Source organism: Hyperoodon ampullatus (assembly GCF_949752795.1).
Source record: "Hyperoodon ampullatus genome assembly, chromosome: 7".
Classification (NCBI taxonomy): domain Eukaryota; kingdom Metazoa; phylum Chordata; class Mammalia; order Artiodactyla; family Ziphiidae; genus Hyperoodon; species Hyperoodon ampullatus.
In genome coordinates, this window is record NC_136920.1 from 70,155,844 (window position 1) to 70,179,509 (window position 23,666).

General features: G+C 46.9%; 1 protein-coding gene across 2 annotated transcripts in view; it reads left to right on the forward strand.

Moving 5' to 3' along the window:
• Positions 1–23,666, forward strand: part of INSC (INSC spindle orientation adaptor protein) — a gene marked incomplete at both ends in the record, with an annotated part of 126,539 nt that overhangs the window by 29,690 nt on the left and 73,183 nt on the right. The window contains one exon of one of the 2 annotated variants that reach the window (XM_079708895.1): positions 6,520–6,620. In XM_079708895.1, coding sequence (XP_079565021.1) covers positions 6,520–6,620 — 101 coding nt within the window. Of the gene's footprint in view, positions 1–6,519; positions 6,621–23,666 lie in introns of those variants that run through there. The other variant, XM_079708896.1, reaches the window with a different exon arrangement.

Consider the following 23,666-nt stretch of genomic DNA (forward strand, 5'->3'; position numbering starts at 1 on the left):
TCTCTAATACCTGCTCCATTTTCTGGTCTCCTGGCTATGGCTCACACTGCTCTCCTGACACTGAATGTCCTTGTCCCATCTTCACCTGGCAAAATCCCACCCTGCATTTAAGACTCACCTCCTCTAAGAAGTCTGGCCTATTCCCCAGCTGAAAGGGACCACTACTTTTTCTGTATTTCCATGCCACTGGGATAGCTTTCTCTGAACTCTACCACGAGCCCAGAGGGCTCCAGCCTTCTAGAAACACTTGCAGTTCCCTAACCTTACCATGCTCAGGATTCTGTGCCTTTCACATGCCCTTCCCTCTGCGCGCACATACTTCCTTCCCACTCCTTCTCCTTCCCTTATCCCCACATTCTTCTCTCAGCTTTGGGAGCATGTCCTGAGAAACCTTCCATGACCCCTCCCACCACCTTCCATTCTCACCTACTACTGCTTGGAGGCCCAATGGACCTCCCTTAGCATCTCCTTGGTTACCTGTTGTTGTAGTTTTTGTGCAGCCTTGGGACTGTCTGTTGGTACACCTGCCTGTCTGGAGAACCTGATGAGTAGGGAGGGAGGCTGCCCAGGGGTACCACCAGACAGGGAGGACTGCAAAAACTCAGGAGAGGCAGGTGCTTTGTCCCATGGATGTTGGGAAGCAGAGCCCTTTCCACGCAGTGTGTTATGGTTGCAAAAGGCCCTCTGACCTTTGCCTCACTGAATTCTCTCAACAGTATGGTGGAAATAGGTACCTTTGTCTCCGGTTTACCAGTGCGAAAGCTGAAGTTCCTTCAATAAGAACTCACCTAGTCAATCAACAAGTGTTAATTGATCTGATTGTTATGTACCAGGCACTGTGTCAGGAAGCGGGTGGGGTGGTGGGAGTGGGGAGGAGATACAGCAGAGAGCAGGTCAGACCTAGTGCCCACCCCTGGGATGATCCTCAAGAGAGAAAGACATTAAGCACTAAGTTCACAGTGAATTGTTTAATTATAATTGTGATAAATTCCATGGAGGAGAAATAATGAGGGGGTAGGGTATTGTATGATGAGGGACTTGACTGAATCCCTGGGTCAGTGCCCCTCCTACCCTTCCCCCCACCCACCTTCCCCAGCTCCCATTCCTCTCTCTATTGCTGCTGCTGGAGCTTAACTGCTTTCCACAATATTTGCTGTTCTGTTCCCGTTGACAGCCCTAATGGAGTCTGCAGATTAAACAATCCCAGCCCTGCCTTGAGCTGTACTCGGCTTGGCCCATTAGACAACAGCAGAAGCCGCCCTTGCTCCTGGTTCTAATTGAATAATTTACTGTAAATAGCCTTCATTTCCTCCAGAGCCCAAGCTGGCTCCTTAGCCAAACAGAGGTGAGCAAGGGCTGCCTCTAATGGGATGCAGGAGCAGAAATGAGCAGTTGTCCCAGCAGGCATTGAATTAAATCAGAGACACTTAAGGCTTCAAGTCCTTCTTGAAAATGAGCCACTCCTGGTGGGGAGACACAGCCAAGAGCCCTGCAGAACCCAGGCTGCCAACTCCGGGGTAGGATTTCCAATGAATTAGGAAGGCCCTTGGGCTGGGGGTGGAGGTGATGGAGTTTCCTCTTTCCTGCTCACTCCTGCAGGTGTCCTTTTCACCTCTCTCATGGGCAAGGTAGCATCTCTGCCTGAGATATATTTCTCAGCTCTTCCTTCCATGAGGAAGTATACTCCCACTTTGAGGCTAGCACGTGCCAAGTGCATGATATATTACATTGAATTGTATTATATTGTATTATATTATATTATATTATATTATATTAATCTATAAGGGAGTTTTATGAGTGATCTCATTTAATGCTCATGAGGCTCCTAGGAGGCAGGTATAATCAGAGAAACCACATTCATGAGGGTTGATGCTTTCCCCAAGGTCATGTACTTATCAGGCACAGAATCAGGATTTGAATCCAGATCTACCAGACTCCAAAATTCAAGTTCATTCTGCAATACCAGTGAGGACAGATGGCATGGGGCAGAGAGGTTACCTTGAATTCATTCTTGGTTTCCTGACATGCTGAGCAGCTTTGGAGGGGTTCTACTCTCTCTGCTCAATAGGATGAGTCTGGCTTAGAGCAGTGGGAGGGGGCAGCCACCCAGCACGCTTGAATCAGGTCTCTCTACAAAGCTGGTGACACTTTATTTATTTATTTATGTTTAACGTCTTTATTGGAGTATAATTGCTTTACAATGGTGTGTTAGTTTCTGCTTTATAATAAAGTGAATCAGCTCTACATATACATATATCCCCATATCTCCTCCCTCTTGCATCTCCCTCCCACCCTCCCCATCCCACCCCTCTAGGGGGTCACAAAGCACCCAGCTGAACTCCCTGTGCTATGTGGCTGCTTCCCACTAGCTATCTATTTTCCATTGTGTAGTGTATATATGTCCATGCCTCTCTCTCACTTCGAAAGCTGGTGACACTTTAGGCTTTAGCTGGGACTGTGGCTTCCCATCCCCTGATCCCTTTAGGACCCATAACTCTGTCCTTACGACTCACCAAAGGAACCAACCAATGAGCAACAGGAGAGATGCCCCCACTGTCTGTGCCCCTCTTCCTCCCACCATTTGGGTGCAGTGTTTGGATGCTTCATTTTTTGAGCACTGTTCTGTCCTCTGGCTGTGTCACTGAGGTCCGACACTTAAAGAAGCTGGAGAACTCATGGTTTTGGAGGTGGGAGCAGTGGGAGGCGCTGGTGAGAGGAAAGAGGGCTCAGCTGTGTGTGAAGGGTAGGGGCTGGGTGTTGCCACCATGGAATGGAGTCAGGCTTCCAGTTAGCAAATGCTGGACCTGTGTCACTTTTGTTGCTCTTATCATCTTCACCTGCTCCAGCACCTCATCTCCCCTCTGATCATAAAACCTAGATACCAGTCCTCTGTCACCTACTAGCTGTGTGATCTGGGGCAGTGCACGTAGTTCCACTGAATTTCAGAGGTCTCATCTGCAACAAGGGGATGATGATAGTATTAAATGAGTTAATGCTATATGAAGCATTTAGAACAGTGCCTGGCACATAGTACACACTCAAAAAATATTAGCAATTTTTTTTTTCTTTTTTTGCTGTAATGGGCCTCTCACTGTTGTGGCCTCTCCCGTTGCGGAGCGCAGGCTCCGGACGCGCAGGCTCAGTGGCCATAGCTCATGGGCCCAGCCGCTCCGCGACATGTGGGATCTTCCCAGACCGGGGCACGAACCCATGTCCCCTGCATCGGCAGGCGGACTCCCAACCACTGCGCCACCAGGGAAGCCCCAGATTAACTCTTGATAGTCCCTATCTCACCTTCCAGATTTTCTCTCTTACCTGTTCCCCATACCCAGTAAATATGAGCTGTGGCTCCCCTGAGAGCTAATCTGATTCACAATCCCAGCTTCAGCCATGTAGGTGCACAGTCCCACACTGAGCAAGATGGGGTTTCAGACAATCCAGGAGTTTGTCCCATTGAGGGAAAGAGGCATAAATAATACAGTCTGTGCATAGGGCAGTGATACACGTGCAGCCCAGATGTCCCCAAGAGGGCTCTCCAGCCTCTGGGAACACATGCAATCACATGAACCAAGGTTTTGTTAGCAGGCAGCCTCCACTGGCCTAACTGCTGGGAAGCTGTGGATGAAATGGAGGAATGAGGACATCTCAGCGGATGTTTTTAACAAAATCAAGATATATTAGGTTTATTGCATCCCCCTCAGCTGAGAGCCCAGCGGTTGCTAATGAAAAGGAAGAAATTGTTTGAGCATGATTTGTTCCATCTGGGTTCTAGCTGGCTTCTCCCTGACGGGCTCACAGGCCAGTGATTAGGAATCTGTTCTAGAATTTCGTGGTCACCAAGATGTGTTTCTGGAACCTACCTCTTGGGAAAATCGGAATATTCTCCTGCATTCAGGGACCCTTTCTCAGGGTCCCTCAGATACGACTTGATCAGATCCAGGAGGTCCTCCAATATTCTAGGGTGTGCTCACAGAATCCTAACTTGTTCACACTTTAAAGGGCCTTGGAACTTCCTGTGTCCTTAAACTTTCCTTACTGTCACTTGCCTTAAGCTTATTCCCTCTTCAACCTTTTTGTTCTGTTCCCTTGCTTCTCCATGATGAAGATGGAGCTAAAATAAGATCTGCTTGCTCACTGAGCTCTGATCACGTCAAAGCATTCACTCTGAGATGCTGGTATTTCCCTTTTTGGTTCTTTCGTCAAACACATTGAAAACAGAACAAATACCTCATCTTGTTGTTGCTAGCTTTTTTCTTTTGTGCCATTCTCTTCAGGCTGCTGACTCACTGGGTTCCAAAAATATACCTTCTCAATAATGAAAATAATGAAAGTAATAAAAATCATGATACTCCTGATGATAAAGAGGCCTCGTGGAGCACTGTTATTGTGCTAGGTGCTTTATATGCTGTATCTAATTTTCTGCATCTCCCCTGGCAAAGCTGACCACAGGGCTGAACACAGCGCAGACTCTCAGGACATAATAATAAGTATTCATTTAGCTCTCAATCTGGTCTGACACTTCTGCATTCCTGATCTTATGTCATTGTTATAATAGCCCTGTAAAACAGATACTATTATTCTCAGTTGCAGATGAAGCATTAGGGCTCAACATAAATGTATTAAAAATTCATTCCACTCATTATTTCTATAGACATGTCTAGTGTTTGCTAAGTGCCCAGCCCTTGGAACCAAGTGGTCCCTGCCCTCCAGGGTCTCACAGTCTAGTGGGGTCAGCAGAGCAGGGAACAGGCAGTGACAGTGAGTCTCTGGAATGATCTAAAGCCTTAGTTTATTCTGGGCTTCTTCCTCCCTATACTTTTCAGATTCACATTTTTTGTCTTTTATTCCAAGCATCACAAGGGGTACTTTATGTCCAGCCACATCACTATTAATTAAAGTCCTCCTCCGTTCTTTTCTCATAAGGGTCACTTTTAATCATAGTGTAAGAGTTTAAGTTTTCTGGGCTTAAATTGCTGCCCTCCTCAGCTGTATCCTCCCACAAGTTCATACTTGTGTTTTCTCTGAATGTCTTGAAATCTGCTGTCCTCAAGCTCAGGATAGGACAAGTGACAGACAACCATCTCTTGACTATTGCTTTACCCAGGCAAAGGTGACAGAATCTCCATTTTCCTCAAGGAAGGCTTCTTCATTGGCTTGGAGAAAGAGGTGGCAGAGAGGGAAGAATGGAGATGGGATGGCGAGGCAGGAGACAAACAGGTGGGCAGCTGATTTTATGGAGGAAGAAGAACACTGTTGTCTTGGTCTAACCTATGAGGCACAGGCAAGCCAAGTGGGTGCTCAGTGCTGGGATTGGAGGCCCCGGAACCTGGATCGCCTTTATCAGTTAGGCTGCTTTTGGGTATACTAAACCAAAATCGTCACTTAGACAAGAACTTTATTTATCTATTTATTTTAAACTTTTTTTTTTTTTTTTTTTTTTTTTTGCTGTACGCGGGCCTCTCACTGTTGTGGCCTCTCCCGTTGCGGAGCACAGGCTCCGGACATGCAGGCTCAGCGGCCATGGCTCACGGGCCCGGCCGCTCCGCGGCATGTGGGATCTTCCCGGACCGGGGCGTGAACCCGTGTCCCCTGCATCGGCAGGTGGACTCCCAACCACTGCGCCACCAGGGAAGCCCAGAACTTTATTATTTTACATACTCGGAAGCCCAGAGGTGGGCCAGACTCAGCACTGGTTGATTCAGTGGCTCAGTGATCAAGAATGCAGGTTTCGTTCCTCTGTGTGCCTTCTTTCTTCTCCAGCTGGGTCCCCTCTTGATTGCAAGATGGTCTCTAGCAGCAATGGAGCGACGTGCTTCCTTGTTCAGGTCCAATGGGAGAGATACTATCTCATCTTGTGGCTGGCTAGCAGTTAAGGACAAAGTTAACTTTTCCTAGAAGCGATTCTGTCATGGCTCATTGGCTTTAATTCAGTCACATGCTTATTCCTAAACCAATTCCTGGCAGTTTGCGTGAAATTACATCATCTAAAGTGGAATGGATTTGGGGAAGCAACCACCATGCCCATTACAGGGTCACATTTCCCAGGCATAAGCAAAGTGAAGAACCTAGTACTATGACAGTATATACTGATAGTTAGGGAGTTAGCATAGAGAGTTGCCAGATTTAGCTAATAATACAGGATGCCCAGTAAAATGTGAATTTCAGGTAAACTCTAAACTTTTTAAGTATAAGTATGTCCTATGCAATATTTGCTAGTCTATGTGTCCCAACATTTGGTGCAAAGCAAAATGGGTTAGGTATGTGTTGGGCCATGAGACCTAAGAAAAGATTCTAGGGGTTCATAGTGGGTTAGGGGCTTAGAATCGAGATGAGACCTGAGTCCTGCATTGCTTGTGTGAGGATAGTGGGGTATAAACTGGTTCAAACAGCAGAGGAGGGCCAGGGGGCCTTCCCTCCACACCTGAGATGACTCCCTGTGGCCAGGATTTGGGAGAGAAAATGATTGCGCCTCCTCACTCCGGGGACCCTCGTTGACCCCATCCTGCCTTCTCCTTCCAGGGCCCCGACCGCTGTGGGCAGGCTCTGCTGCAGATTGGCGTCAACATGATGGCGCTGCCTGGAGGCCGCCACCTGGACTCCATCCCCCTGCCGGGTCAGCGGTAAGCCCCACTGCTGTGTCTCAGGGCCAGGCCTGCCCCACCTGGACTCTGGCTGAGGCCCAGCCCCAGGATCCTGAGGTTTGCAGGTGGTCCCCTCTCCCTGTGCACTGTGCTGGGGAGGAGGCTCAGGACAAGGTATCGGGGATGCCACAGTCACTCAGCAAATAGAAATGGAACTGAGCCCTGGGGCACAGAGGAGTCAGCCATATCCTGCCCCAAGGAGCTAGTTTAAGATCCAGGCAGACAATGAAGCAAAGAGTCAAGTGAAATGTGCTGCTACGATAGGGGACCCCAGAGGCAGCTCTGGATCCTGCCAGGGCCAGGAGGCTGGAGCCACTGGGGGAAGTGGCCTCTCTGAGCCTCTTGGAAGAGGTCAGCCTACCATTAGGTGGCTTTCTCTCAGAGCACCAGGGAGAGGAGTGGGCACAGAGCTGATCCTTGGGAAACACTTGTAGCCCTGAGCGGCAGTGTGGGGAGGGAGGGGGAGGAATACACTGAGCAGCAGGTGAGGCCCGGATGATGAGCTGAGAAAGAAAGACCTGAGGCTCTAGAGTTGCCTTCACACAGGTGAAAGGGATGGGGAAGCAGGTGTAGATCTGACATGACTGGTCCTGGAGGCCTGAGGCAGAAGCAAAGGTGGAGGCACCAGGGCAGCAAATCTATGATGACCAGCTGTCCCGGTTTGCCTGGGACTGTCCTGATTTTGGCACTGAGATTCCTGTGTGCCTGGAAACTCCTCGGTCCTGGGCCAACTGGGATGGTTGGTCACTCTAATGCAGGTTTGATCTGTGGAGGAACTTTGCAGTTTGAGTGCTCAAGGCTCAAACTTAGCCCTTCATTTCTTGCTCAGACATTTTGATGGGGATGTTTCGAGGCAGCAGAATCCAAGTAGCCCTTGCAAGGCCATTAACTCGTTGTTTTGTTCTGTAGTGTTTTGCTTTAAATATATTATGGTACCACTACCATCTAATCTCTACTAACCCCTCACCTGAATGGCAGGGGGTTTCAACTTATTTACATCATGCATTTCTATATTGTTTGTTTGATTTTTTTTTTTTTTTTTTTTGCGGTACGCGGGCCTCTCACTGTTGTGGCCTCTCCCGTTGTGGAGCACAGGCTCCGGACGCACAGGCTCAGCAGCCATGGCTCACGGGCCTAGCCGCTCTGCGGCATGTGGGATCTTCCCAGACCGGGGCACGAACCCGTGTCCCCTGCATTGGCAGGCGGATTCTCAACCACTGTGCCACCAGGGAAGCCCCTGTTTGTTTGATTTTTGAGTATTATTTTATAATCAGAAAAGAGTGGAACCGTCTAGATGAAGAGGAATCTTAGTCTTCCCATCACCAGTCCTGCCCAGGTAGTAGGTTGGAAACTGTGTATCCAGATGGGCAGCAGAAGCTGTGGCAATAGGGCTTTGGGACACCTCCACAGAACTCATGGGTATTGGGATGGTCAGACCAGAGGCTGTGCTGGGGGTGGGGAAGCTGTCATCACAGGGCTGTTTAGGACAGTGGTTAGGAGTTGGGACCCACTCCACCCAAACTTGATTCTTGGTTCTGCTACTTATTAGCTGTGACCTTGGGCTTCAGTTTATTGATCTATGAAATGGAGATATTTATACTTACATCATCGGGTTGCGATGAGACTTTATAAAGATGTATAAAGATATATAAATCACCTGCCTGAAACATAGAAACTGCTCAAGCAACTTTAACTTCTTCTTTAAATATAGAGTAAGTACTGCTCAATCAACGTTAACTTCTTTAAATAAAGAGTAAGTCCCCGGACTAGAGAATATGGAGCCAAGGTAGATCACATCCTGGCACTCTTTCAGCCCCTGGGAACCACTGATCTCTCTCTTTCAAGCTCCTCAGAATTTTTAAAGATAAAAGAAAGTTAAATTACATAAAAATGATTTAGGAATCAGATCATTATTCTTTTGGAGTCAGGACAGGTTTTCTAACTGATATTGTACAGTAAATACCTTGGGAGGAAAACACCAGACTAATATGGTTCCACAAACACTGCAACCTGCAAAAATGTTTGTTTAGAATGTCTTCAACCTTACAATTCTGTTAGAGCAGGGCAGGCTGCAGAGAGAAGGTGGTGTTTCCTTTAATATAGTCATAGGCTGGCATTGCCAGGGCAGACCTCCCCAGGATAGTGGGAGAATAGAATCCTATTAATCCTCTACCACCCTATTAATCGTCTGTGTTCTAGAGGCATGTGCATGAGCTACATTCACAGCAGAGGCTCATGTGTATTTACAGGATGTCAGAGGGGTTCATTTGTCTAATCTGATGCCACATTATGGGCAGACAATAGCAGCCACCTATTCTTTCCTCTTGTTCCAAGCTGTAGAGGCCTCTCTTGTGGGGAATAGCACCGTGGATATTGTCCCCAGATAAATAATTAATGCTGGATAATTGACTTCTTTTTGTTGTGTTCCACTGAGGCTGAATTTCACTCTGGAGTGCCATTGTTCGCCTCAATGTACAAAATAAATAAATATGGTCAAGTTGTGTGGGATCATCTCACAGCCTGGGTGAATCATGTGGGTTAGGCCTTTGGTATTTGAGATCCTTATGGGTAAATAGCATCAAATAGGGCTTTTCTAGGTGCAGGCTCCTGGAAGAGAACAGAGGGCAGGGAGCAACCAAGTCTGAGGCCAGGGGTTGGGATCCTGAGCTGAATTGGTGTGGGGGATAGGAGGGTGTGTGATAGTTCTCTCAACACTGACTGTGTGTGAATCTCCTGGGAGGTTTTCATATTTAAAAATAATAAAACAGACAAGCCAAAGAACAAAACCCTACTCTTGGAAACTTTAATGTGGGAACTCTAAGTGGTTGAAAGCATATAGACCTTGGAATCAGACTTGGGCTCACATCCCAGCTCCACTTCCTATCAGCTGTGTGACTTTGGCTGCTGCCTAACCTGTCTGAGCACCAGCTTTATTGTCTGTAACAGGATGTCAGTCGTTAAGTGCTTTAAAAGGTCGTGTAAGTGCTGGGGTCCAGGAAGGAAGGTCTCTCTAGGCCTCAGGGTGCCAACCCACACGTCACCAGGCCATCCCCGTAACACTAACACACCCCTCCTCCCTCCCTCCCTCCCTCAGCAGTGGAAACCCTCGCAAGCTCAGGTTCAAATACATCCCTGGAGGTTCACGGACTTATTGGTGGGATGGAAGGGGACAGGGGATCAGCACTCTGGGTAGCAGGAGACTGTGGCTGCTGTGTCTCTAGCTGATCTTTGCTTTCTTCTTGCGTCTCTGGGCTCCCATCTTTGTGTCTGGTACATTGATTCCCTCCATTGGCTCTGGGCTGGGTGGTAGTGGTACTGGGACCCAGCCATGGTGGTCTGGGTTTTGCCACCTGTCTGCCTGCTCCCAGGGTTGTGCTTTCCCCCATCGCAGCGTAGCCCTCATCTTCTGTAGGGATCCTGATGGCCCAGTCCTTTGATTTGACTCTCTCTATGGAGAGGTTCCTACAGGGTGGGTTGGAGGCCAGTCTGAGGGATGCACACAGGGCCACATCCAGACATGTCCTCCCTCTCCCTCCCTCCCTCCCTCCCTTCCCTCCTTCCTTCTTTCCTTCTCTCCTTTCTTCCACTACTTCTCTTACCCACAGATCAAGCTGGGACACTGACATTTTCTCTCTGGTTTCCTGCCAGTGAGGGTGGGAATACTGATGAAAGGACTGGGCTTCACTAACCCCATAACAAAGTTGGCTCACTCTCATCCAGCATTTGCTAAAAGCTGGATGCTTTTACACATAGCAACTCAGTCCTCATGATAGCCCTTGTGTATACTTATTATTATCTCTATTTTGCTGATGCGGGAGCCATAGTTTAGGTCCTCTGGGAAGCAGCCATTGAGATGGAGTTGAGATTTCAAGATGGTTATTAGGGAGTGCCTTTGGGATCAACACCTGTGGAAGGGAGAGGAAGGAAGCGGGCCTGGTCAGGGGGAGCTGGGGAGCCGTGATGCCTGCTTGATGACGACTCAGCTGACCTCACAGGGACCTTTGGGATCAGAGTGGTTCATTGGCCAGAGTGGCCAGAACCTTCATATCCCACCTTGATCTGTCGTTGGAGTGTGTGGGCAGGCATGACCTCAGGTGAGGTGCCTCTGGGGCAGTAGCTGGGAGGTCTGCCAGCTGGGGACAACAAGTCCTTCCTTGAGGGGGAATCTGAGGGGCACATACAACGTCCATCCCATGAGGAAATGAGGCTTGAGGAGGTTAAGTCACCTACTTGTCCAGGACACGCTGACAAGGATCAGAGCAGAGATACATGTTCCCAGATGGGGCTAGAACATGAGTGCCGGCCAGCATTCTATCCTGGCTGTCTTTCCCACGATGTTCTTGAGGGCATTGCACAAGCAAATCATTCACTCATTCAGGTAGTCCTTTATTTACTAGCCTTCCACATAATTTCTCAAAATATGTATTGAGTGCAGATCATGTGCTTTGTATGGGGCTTGTGTGCTTAAGGCCATGATTGTGACCAAATACAGCGTGGTCCCTTCCCTTGTGGAACTCATTAATTTATCTCTTGACTTGATCAGGCCTGATTTTGTAGCAAGTATACAACCTGGGGCTTTTATTTGGGGTGTCACACTGTGAGGGAATCGCTTTCTCACAACGTTTCTGTTCAGCCTGGAATCTGAAACGAGCCAAGGCTGGATGCAGCTGCAGCTAGTGGCAGGCGGCCTCCTGGGTTGCCCCTGGCCTGCTGGCGAGGACCCGCCCAGCTACCCTGAGCCAGTGGGGCCATTGCAGCCCAGCCTGTCTCCAAGTAGATAATGGCTTGCATGTGTACACCCTTGGTCTGTGGCTGGTTTTCTGATGCTGGGCTGCTTTCTGCGCCTGCGGTGAAATGTGCAGACTGTAATTGTCAATGGGATAATTGGATATTTTTCTGTTGTTTAAACCGAAAGGAAGGCTAATCAAAGCTAGAATCATATTCCCTTCCTTCTCCCAAGAAAAATCCACAGAAACACAGGGCGTGACCTTGTAAAGGCAGAGGGACAATGATTCAATAGATATTTTTAAAAGGAGAGGTTGGATTTAAATTCCCTTATGGTGCTGGGAACTGGGATCATAGAGGTATTCAGTGCTGTTGCTGGAAGTTTCCTCAGAGCTCCCTGCATTATAAGATAGGGAAATTGAGGCCCAGAGAGGGAAATGGAGCTGCCATAATACTCTTCAGGCCCCCTCCCGCCCTTTGGGGAGTCCTGCCTTTCCTGGGCTCTGTTTCTTAAGTTTATTCTCCCTCCTAGCCTCCAGTAAATTCTGGCAGCTCTGTGTCCTAGCCCCAGTGGAATCCTCTCGTTAGCAATGACCTGTAATAGATATCAATTTCATTCATTCACTCAATCATTTGAATGAAATTTACTTCAGGCTAAGAACTTACTGGGGGCCAGGCCTTGAGTAGTACTATAATGAGTTATGTAAATGTCATCCTTCCTACTCAGTAATAAATGTCCTGAGGGCCAAAGTCATTTCTGATTCATATTTGTGCTCCTTTGGTTAAAATGCACACAGAAGGAACTCAAAAACTGGTTGTTGAATGAATAAATGTTTAATAAATATTTGAAAAATGACTAACAGCTGACGAGTTTCAGGTGACTGTGAGAAATTTAATTCCATAGCTTGGATTTTGTTCCTTTCTCCAAGACACTCCCCTGTCTGTCTCCAGCAAGCTATTCTCATTCTTTATGGTGGAAAAGTGCCACTTGGAGGGAAAGGGTAAGCTAGAGTTTTACCTTGATTAATTTAAATACTGTTTCTGAATGGAAGTCAAAGATTTAACTGGTTGAAGGAGTTAGACAGTTGGAGAGACATTTTTTTTCTTCTAAAGAAGAGCAATTTAGGGCTTCCCTGGTGGTGCAGTGGTTGAGAGTCTGCCTGCCGATGCAGGGGACACGGGGTTGTGCCTCGGTCCAGGAAGATCCCACATGCCGCGGCTGGGCCCGTGAGCCATGGCCGCTGAGTCTGTGCGTCCGGAGCCTGTGCTCCGCAATGGGAGAGGCCACAACAGTGAGAGGCCCGTGTATTGCAAAAAAAAAAAAAAGAATAGCGATTCAGAAATATTTTTAATCTTTGGTTTTAATTCATTGGAAAAAATGTCTCTGCAATTTCATCATTAAATGTCTTATAGGAGAGCACACTGTAGTGGGAGCAGCAACCAGGGACCAGAGGCTGGCCTTCCTTCCATGCTCTCTTCCTTCCTTCCCTCCCAGCCCTGGCTCTATGCTAACCTGCTGTGTGTTCTCAGACAATCCTTTTCCCTTTCTGAGCTTCAGTTTCTTAATCTGAGAATGAGGAGGTAGGCAAACGTTTCCCCAGGGACCCTTTTAGCTCTAGAACTTCTAGAAGTCTGTGAGTGAGTTTTGGATAGTCTTCCCCTTTCTGGACAAAAGTATCCCACTTTAGTGCCTCAGGGCTATGAAAGAATCTCATGGACCAAAACAAACAGGGTCTTATTCCTTCCAACGAAAGTCATGAAAAGGTTTAGTGTTGGCCTTGTAGCTGGGATGGAAATTGTAAGACATTTTAGTTTGGGAGCCCCTTCCAGCATTTGAGCGTGTGCCCTGTTCAGGTTTTATGGAAGCCCCGTGGTACAGCCTGGAGAAGTGCCCTTCTCCAGGGGAGGGGATAGTGCGCCCTGCTTTGCTAGGTGATAATACAGATAAATCCACGAAACCTAGCACTCCAACATGCTTCTTGATTTGAAGTTCTTATTTTTGACTGAATTCATCCCACCCCTCTGACTACTCTTAGCAACTTGCCATCTTCCCAACATGTGGTTCCTTGCCTCCACTGCTTTGCACATGCTGTTTCTTCTGTCTGAAATCCTACCACCTTCCAACTCTGCTTCTTCTCCTGGTGAACTTGAAGGCATCCTTCCAGCACTGGCGTGGGAAGCTTTCTCAGATACCCTAGTTTGAGATGAACATCTTTTCTGTGCTCTCAGAATTCTTTCTCCTTACTTCAAAACGCCATAGGGAGCATACTGAACCATAATTGCTTATTTACAATCATTCATGTATTCATTCAGTAAATATTTATTGAGTGCCTATGATGTGCCAGGTGCTGTGCTAGGTGGAGAGATTATGTCTCACTGTAATAGAAGGTCCTGCCCTCTTGGAGATCATATTCTTACCATCTCTCCTTTATAATCCCAACACTGAGCCCAATACCTTGGCCCACTGGGGTACTCAGTAAAGTTTGGAGGCCATTACCGAGTGTTCTTGGCATAGAAATGTATTCTTACAGAAAACTCTTCACTTCACACAGCGGGTGGAATAGAGTAAAGCAGAGAAATCCAAATTTCAGATTTTGAAGGAATAATTAAAGTTTCATTCTGAGTGAACAGAAGTTAAAATGAACCAGCAAGAATATAGGCAGAGATTTCCATAAGCTGATGACCCCCAATGTTTTGGGGAACTCTGGATGCCAGGCCAGCAGGATTATCTGGCAATGAGGAACTGGTATCAGCAACTGGGGACCAGGACATGTGTCTGCTGAACTGGGAAGAATTGTTCCCTTTGGCATCTGAAGGGTCAGACAGTCACCTTCCCCCAGTGATGGGCTTTGAAGAATGAGGAGGGCAATCTAAGTGGCAAGAGCCGAGGCAGGGACAGTGAAGGGGTGGGGAGACCCTTCGCAGCCAGAGTCCTGAGAGGGTCACTCCCCACTCTGCACGGTCTCCCTGGCTTCCCGCTCTGGCAGTACTTTTGGTGCAAACTCGTCAGAGTTCTGTGATGATGGGGCCAGTGGGCCAGTAGTTCTGTCCTGAATTTAAATAACACACACCCTGTTCTCTCCCCAAAAGAAATAAGGCAAGAGTTTGAAAAATGACTAGACATACTGTAGTCTTTAAATGATCACCATCTTTAAAAAGGCACTGATAATCACATAAGGGAAGTCCAGCATAGGAGAAAGAGCCCCAGCTGTGGATTTGAGGGTGTGAATATCAGCTAAATTGCTGAAGACCATTAAAGAACATAGCATTTAGGTAAGACCAAGGTTCTGGTCTCAGACTGCATAGATTCTTGTTTCCACTTATCTACCACGAGACCTTGGCCAGGTCACTTCACCTCCCACATCTCAGTTATGTGACCCTCATGGGATTGTTTTGAGGGTTAAGTAAGCATTAAGATTGGTTCTAGCATTTAGCATAGTGTCCAGAAAGTAATAAGCACTCAATCGATTTTAACTTTATTATGACTATTAGCAATGAGATCTTAGACAAGTTAAGTAATGCCTCTAAGCCTCAGTTTCTACATCTGTAAAATGGGTTGGTAATCGCCAACCATCAAACCACTGTGAGGGTTGAAGGAGAGAGTTCTTGGTGCCCAGAGGTGCTCTATTGTTTGTAATTCTCCCTGCTTGCTGTGTAGGTAGTTAATTCCTTCTGATTTTAGACATATTTTAGGGAGCCCATTTTTTTCATACTGTAATGCCTTAGTATAAGACTATGCTCCTCCCTTCCCACACCCCAACTCCACCCTGGATAATTCCAGCTTAAAATAATTAACCGACCAGTATCCTGGTATGTGAAGATGATTGTGGTTACATCTGGCTTTGTGTTTGGAATCTGCCAGGCTCCAGAAAACCCAGATTTGGGGGCTTAGTCGCCTCCTTCCAGATGTCCAGGAAAGCCACCATCAGGGAGCAAGAAGCAGGGTGACTTGGGGAGTAGACATCTACTTCTCTCAGGGGCTCTTCCGGATACTGGACAGGGCTCCTGTGAGCCCCATTCACTGTTTGGGATGCCCTCCCTGCCCCACAGGCAAGGGGGCATCTTCCCAGCATCAGGCTCAGATTTCAGCTCATTGTGGAAACAGAGGAAATCCAACCCTGGTCCTGGCCCCTGGCCCCTCCAGCTCCTTGGCTGGAGACCCTACAGGCTCTTGACTGTGGTGGTTTCTACCATGAAGGATGTATGACTCATTGCCAGTCCATCTGCTTTGACCTCAGTTTTCAATTCCATCCTTTATATGAGAAATCAGATCATCTGTACTTGCAATGGAAAGGTTTCATGTATAGTGAGATGGCAGCTCCAAGTTCACGGCTGAGGATGGTTGAACTACTGGGAGTTGCGAGGTGCAGGGACAGCAGGCAGAGCCTGCTGCACAGCAAGAGCTGCCCTGTTTAACCAGATATTGTATGTTGGGGCCAACCAGCAAACGCAGTAGGAAAGGTGGAGCCCTGAGAACCAGAGAGCTAATGACAGAGAATCTGATGAGCTCTGCAATTATGGGATGCTCAGCACTAACGCAGTCCAAACCGTAAGGAGCCACATTCCCTGGGCTCCAAAATTGAGAAGAACATCTCATTATGTGGCGGCACAGTGACGGCAGCTGTGAGTGGACCGGCTTGTGGCAGGGCCGTGCCGGCTTCACCAGGCCTGCTCTCCTCTCTGGGAAGGTGCGGGGCCTCTTTGAGGGACCCCTCTGTAGGGCCTAGACCCCACTTCGGCCGTGGCCTCGTGTATCCCGCTTGTCATCGTGCATCACCATGAAACCAAGCAAAATGAAAACTAACTCCTTCCTGGATGGGTTTCCTATCTCAGACAGGGCAGCACCAGTCACACAGACCAGAGGCCAAGGCGGCAGCCTTACTCCCCTCCTTTACCCTCGTATCTTCTCATCTCCCTCCCAGACCATCTACTTCCTCCTTTCCCAGGTCACTGCCTTAGTTCAGCCTTCTGTCCTCTCTCTGCTGTATAACCATCATTTCCCGACAGGTCACCCTCCTGTATGGTATTTAACTCACTCCAGTCCATGTTCTACTGAGTCTCTGCACAGTTGTGTCACTGCCCTGCTCTAAAATGTTTTGAGTGTCTCTAAATTGCCTTCAGGATGAAATCCAAATCCCTAATCATGGTATTCAGGGTCTTTGATCAACTGGTCCCTGTCTCTCTCCTTAGGCCCCTTCCTGGCCACCCCTCATAGGCGCCTGATGCTTGATTCCAGTGAAACTTCTGGTCGTATTACTATTTTTATGTCTCTAGGCAGTTTTGCATTTATGTGGAAGTCCTTCTGTCCTTGTCATCCTGGCCACCTCCTCTCCTCTAAGAACCAGGGCAAATGTCATTTCCTTTGTGTACATATTCCCAGGCGAAGTCAGGCCCTCTGTCTCCTGTGATCCCAGACTCTCCTGCTCACAGCTTCTTGCTGGCAGTGTGGTGTTTAGTTGATACGAGGAGAAGCTCTGGGCTCTAGAGCATGGGTCTGAGTGCTGGCTCCACCACTTACCCACCATGTGACCTCTCCCAACAGAAGTCTCCTTGTCTGAAAATGAGGGCAATAACAGTCTTCTCTCCCAGGGCTGTGGGGAGGATTCAGGAGTAATATATTGAGAGGGCTTAGAACACTGCCTGGATCATTGCTGGAACTCAACCCATCAGCTACTGTTATAACTGTGACCAGATTGGATTCTTGGTGCTTTCTTGCCTGTTCGGGGTCTTGCCTGAGCTGTGTGAGCACTGGGATTTTCTCCTGTTCAGGTTTGTCCTCAGCTTCTAGAACAGGCTGGCGCTGAGAATGCACACAGAAAACACCAGGACATCAGGATGCATGTACTGGCTGCAGGACCTGGTGGGACAGGCAGCTGCTTCTGGCCTCTGCATCTGGGGCTCTTTTGAAGCCAAATCCTAAGGATGCCTGGAGTCTGCCCACAACTGGGGATAGAGGACTCTTGGTCAGAGGGTGGGGATGGAGCGAGAGTGTGGTAGAGGAAGGGGGTCCAAGTGCTGGGGGCTGGAGGCTGATGGAGTTTATGGCAACGGTGTAGACCCGCTCTTGGAAACCCTCTAGTGGTGACTTCTGGACTCTCACCTGCCTTTTCCAGAATCTCGCAGAGGTACCAGGATGGCAACTGACATGTAGGATATGTGAATTCTCCTAAATGTTCCACTTTGGCAAATGAAAATACTCTCCTTAAAGTAAAGAGGAAAGACAAAGCTAAACCCTCTTTAGTCTACACATCAGGTCCTGTGTTACAGCCGTGAAACTTGAGGACAAGCAACGACTTAGCTCAGACACGTGAGAATGCATTTATATCTTTTTTTTTTTTTTTTTGCGGTACGCGGGCCTCTCACTGCTGTAGCCTCCCCCGTTGCGGAGCACAGGCTCCGGACGCACAGGCTCAGCGGCCATGACTCACAGGCCCAGCCGCTCTGCGGCACGTGGGATCTTCCCGGACCGCGGCACGAACCTGTGTCCCCTGCATCGGCAGGTGGACTCTCAATCACTGCGCCATCAGGGAAGCCCTGCATTTATATCTTTACCTGACAGTACTAAACATGCCATCTGGACAGAGCACGGCCTTTCATAATGCAGTTTAGAGTGGCATTTAAGGACGTGGGGTCTAGAGTCTGATGGGCTGGGTTCCAAGCCAAACTTTGCCACTTACAAGCTGGGTGATATCAGAGAGTTCATGTAAGCCTCTCTAAGCTTCAGTTTCCTCATCTGTAAAGATAAGATGATGATAGTGCCCTGCTCTCAGGGTCATTGTGAGAACTGCATGAAGCCATCTCCTTGACAGTTGGCACAGGGCTCAGCCTCAATAAATGTTAGCAGTAATGATTATGGAGCTTATCACAATAACCCGATGAGACGGCATGGCGGTACAGGTCATTGTTATTCCCATTTGATAGATTTTTAAACTTAATTCAGTTCCATAAATAGACACTGAGCATTTTCACTGTATCGGGCCCAGTGTGAGGGGAAGGATGCAGGGTAGGCCTGGTAGAGAGAAGCCCTGCCCTGCTTATGGTCTAGCAGATAAACAAGTAGTTAAATAATTGAGACCTGTGTCCTGATGGGGGAAAGACAGGGTGCTCCAGACACATGGGACACATGGGACGTAAGCTCATCTAGGAGTCAGAGACACCTACTTCAGGAGAGACATTTAGTCCAAGGTTCCAGGGATACGTAGGCATCAGCAAGGTGAAGAGGAGATGGGGAGAGAGGGATCAGCATGTGCAAAGGCCAGGAGGCTGGAAGTCTCAGCAGAGGCACTTGAAAGAACTTGGTGAGGCTGAGACAATGGTTTGGGAATGAGGGGGAGAGCAGGTCAGGGAACTGAGGCTCAGAGAGGGCAAGTGTCACATGCAAGGGCACACAGCTATTAGGAGGTGAAAGTGGGATGAGGCCAGAGTGATGGATCCTCATCAGGTGTTCTTACTGTGAGTAGCAGCATGCCGGCTCTCATATGTATACTGACAATGCGCGTACACACACGTATCCTTTTTAGAGTTTCAAAAGTAAGTTTTTCCTGAGTTAATGGAAGGTCAGGGAGTACTAATAGTGCCTTCAAAATGCCAGGGTTTGATAAAGTTAACAAGACGGGTTGCTCCTGAGTCATCAGAGAGGAGGCAGCTGTGAAATGTGCACATGAAATTGGCTCCCTGGACTGGAAACAGTCACCTGAAGCCAAATTCATGTTCCCTGTCCTTCTGAAAGAGAAATGACAGCACACTCATGGGTGCTGGACAGTCTGGGGAGGTAGCGAAGGCACAGGCTCTGGAGGCGGGCAGACCTGGATTGAGATCTAGACCCAGTCATTGATGAGCTGCAGGAAGCTTTCTGAGCCTCACTTTTTCCTGTAAGACGGGGGGTAATAAATAGCATTCTGTAACTGCAAGACAGATACTGTACGGGCAAGCACTTGATATGTGCCTGGCATGCAGAAGGTACTCAAAAAATATTTCCTTTATAGCATGCTTGGAACTATGCTAGATTTTTGAAATATTGATTTGTTAGAGTCTCCAAATCTCTTCCCTACCTTCAAGTCCTTCTATAGATTGCTGGAAGCCAAAACCTGGAGAAATGGACAGGACAAAGTGACTATAATGCCATTATCCATATCCCCTTCACAAATTACTCCCAGGTATTAGCTTCGAGGTGTATTAGTGGGCCAGCACTCCTGGGAATATCTGAAAAGTAGGATCAACTCTCTTACCGTGTTATACTGGACAGTTCAATTAACCGAAAATGTTATGGAACACATATGTCAAAAGGCATAGGATGAATAATGAAAATGGGATTTCTGGGTAGCGATCTGAAAACTCTTTCCAGTGCTGCAGCTTGGAGCAGAGGGTCACTGCAGGGAACACGGAGAGACAGAGGCCATCCCCAGCACAATAAGTGATGCAGGAAACATCGTGCAGATTCATCGAAGGAGAGATTACTTCCTTCCTGGTTCTGGCATTGCATGCATGGGTCAGCCACAAGTTAGGAGCAAGGCTGCTGTGAGCTGTCCAACACCATATGCTGGGGAAGGCTCTACCCTTACAATGTGAGCTAGGAGTGGTTAGGGACAGAGATGGAGAATTGTCTGCCCCTTTCACAAAAGCCTCAACGCGTAAAAAAGCCTGTAATGTAGCTCAGCATGGCTCAGAAGCAGGGCGATGAAAACACTGGAAGATTTGAACATGATCAGAGAAGCAACATTTCCTTTGGTCTCAGCTGGCTGGGTTTCACCCGTTCACCAGTGCCTTAGTGAAGAGAGGTGGGAAGTTAATCTCCTAACCATACTGTAAATTATTTATAGCTTGTTGCATAAATAATTATGCTTACACTAACTGTTCAATAAACAGTTTATAGTTCACTGCATAGCAGAGGTTAAGTCATTCTAAATTCATCTATGTGTGGTTTTTATAAAGCCCTTAGTGAGAGAGCCTTCCAGGTTGGGTTGTAGAATGGCGTAGGGGCCAGGTGGACCCAGCTGATAACAAGGTTCCTCGGATGTCTTGGGAAGAATCCTGCTGTTTAATCAGAGTGAAACCTCAGAGGGCCTGCAGTGGCTTTCAGGGCCCTCTAGGATCTAGCCTGAGTCCCTTCTCACTCCTACTATCTTTCCCTTGCTCCACTCCATTCTGGCCGCACTTACCTCTGTACTGTTTCTCCAGCACCCAGACTTACTCCCACAGAAGGCCTTTGCACCATCTTTTCCCTCTGCCCCGAAAGCTCAGTACCCGTACATAAGCATGGTTGGTTTTCTCTGAAGCATTCCCTCACAGCTTACCTTCTCAATGAGTCCTACCCTGACCCATTATTTGAAGTGGCTCTTCCCTCCCTGCCTCTCACATGAACAGTCTTGTCCCCACTTATTCTAACTCTTCTTTTGAATGGAAATGATCTGGTTTTAACATACTAGGCACTGTTAAATCTATTATGTTTATTACTATTGTCTGTTTTCCCTGCTGTAATGTACCTTTCATGGGGCAGGGATGTTTGTTGGCTTTGTTCACTCTGTATCCCAAGCAGCTGGAACAGTTCCCGGCACAAAGTAGGCACTAAGGAAATATTGACTGAATGAATATTCAGGGTGGAATGTGTGAGGGTATGTGGGTCACACACTCTGCGTGCAGTCTGGGAGGGCCTGGAAGTTTGGGGAATGAAGTTCGATGGGAGGGCAGTCCAGTGAGAGGGATGGGCCTTCTTCAAAAGAAGAGACAGTGGGCCCATCAGACTCAACAAGTCTCAAGCTGAACCCACCTTCCTGTCTTCTGAACTGGTTTCTCCTGTCCATTCATCTGCTTGAGTCAAAATTTTGGGTCACATCTTTGACTAGTCCCTGTTGTTCATCATCCATCTGAATTGGTATTCAAGTCCTATCGATTTTATCTTAATTATTCTTGAGTGATTGTCTTCCAACATCACTGCTGCCACAGAAATCAGGACTCTTATTCTTGAACGTCATTTGGCTGAATATAACACCCTTGGTTGCTTTTCATATCGAATATTTTAAATATGTTACTCTACTTTTTTCCAGTATAAAAGATTGCTCTAAGAAAGCTATCATAGCATAATTTCCTGTCCCTTATAAGTAACGTGCACTTATTTCTAGATATGCAAAGATTTTCTTTTTTTCTTTTTAAAAGTCCAATAATCTTACTAGAATACGCCTTGTATGCTTGTTTTCATATAGGTAGTATACTCGGTATATATCATTTTTCTTAAAAATTTAAGCTCATTTGGTAATGGTTATTGAAATATTGAAACAGTAATTTATAGTTTCCTTCTGTTTTTGAGTACATTCTCTTGGCATTTTCTCATCGTAGCAATATTGTTCTGCTCTTTAGTCTCTTTCTAAAATAACTATGCATGAGATGATACTTCAATAAATTTTTTTTGCTCATTTGTATGTGAAATTAATTTTCATAAACTTTTAGAGGGAAGTAGGGTTCAGGAAATCTGTTCTAACTTCACAGAGCTCCATCTTCTTTTGTTTTTGTGGAGGGTTCAAAAATATAGTGATCTGCTTTCTAAGGTTCCTAGCTCTGTTCTGCCCCTCACATTGGTCTGAACTCTCCTCCTTCTGTCTCTATTATCTCTGTCCTTCTCAATTTCGATTTTACTCCCAAAAGTTTCTTCTTAATGTGGTGCTTTGTTGTAGAAGAGATTCCTGTTGGGTCAGTTTTGAGAGTTCAGAGTACGTGCCTTGCACTCACCTCATTGGAGAGGCAAACCCCTTCTAATTTCAGTTATTATTCTCAAATCGTCACACTGTGCTTTCCAGTAAATACCCAGTGGCTACATTGGGGCTCTCCTTTCCCATGTTCTCCAGATGCCACTTTATTGTTTCCTTCTTCTTCCTCTCATACAGATGATACTGAGCAGTCTTGTAGCTGCAGGTGGTTTGCCTACCCCCCCACCCCCCCACCCCCCGCTTGTATTTTGAGGTTTGTAGGAATGCTTTATCATCTAGCTTTGCTGTAAATATTATCCATGGGGTTTTGGCCTTGTTATCTAGTTGCTCTGTCAGTTTTTATATGGGGAATTGGAGTGATTGATAAACTATGCTGCCACTACTGTCATCTTTCCAGAATTCTTCCTTATTTCTCTCATGTTTAAGTAACTAAGTTCTGATGTTACCAGCTGCTTTAATTAAAATCACTCCAGAAATAACTAACACATACAATATTGTCTATCAGGCATTATTCTAAGCAAATATTTACATACGTTTGTATACATATGTATGTGTGTGAATATATATATTCATATATTCACTTCATTTAATAATCACAAAAAGCCTAGGAGTTAGGTACTATTATCATTCCCTTTTGCCATTGAGGAAGAGGAAACTGAAATACAAAGAGGCTTTCCCAAAGTTGTAGTTAGCACGTGGCAGACTAGGATTTAATCCAGGCAATCTAGCTCCAGAGTTCATGCTTTGAGGGGAGCACTGGTACCCAACAGAAGCCACATGATGCCCAGAAGACCCAGTGTCATGCCTGGCTCTGATGCCAGCACAGTGGTACCTAGAAGATACAGCAGTAAGAGAAGAAGCAGTGACTATGACAGTCAGAGATGTCTAGTAGAGATCAGACAGCATGATATTACCCAGAAGGAAAGGCAGCCATGCTGGGTGGACCTGGCAGGACCTGGCAACTAGAATTATACCTAGTGTAAGGCTGCTAGAGGAAGAAAAGATGACAGAATTATCCAATGCTGCCTTGTGGTTGACTGAACCAGTCTTTTTTTGGGGGGGAATATATATATGAGACGAACTCTAGGAACTCCTGGAAATACTTGACACTATGGTACATCATGTTAGGATGAGAATGAGGTTGGGCTAGATTTGTTTATGTCTGTTTATCTCTTAGACAGTGTGAGCTTCCTAAGGGCAAGGGTCACCAGCACAAAGCCTGGCACATGATCAGCATCTGTAGTGTTTCATTGAATTGACCAGGTATTGTTTTAAACCTTATCAAACTGGTTGAGAATATTTTATATTACAGGCATCATGTGGGGACAGGCACTTCCTATGGGAGCTCAGACCTCCCTTCAGCCACTTCTCCAAGGCTTAGCTATATATCTCCACACCTCACTGAAAAACCATTTGCCTGAAATTTCTGAGAACTGGGATAATGGTTGCTAAGGGTCCAAGCTCTATGCAACCAGAGCATTGCTTGGTGGAATATAGGAATGTCTGAACAATGCCTTTTACAAAGGTCTCTCTGATTCTGCTGACACCTGCTTTAAGTATTTCTATTTAAGACAAAAAAAGTTTATTATCATGTCTTTTG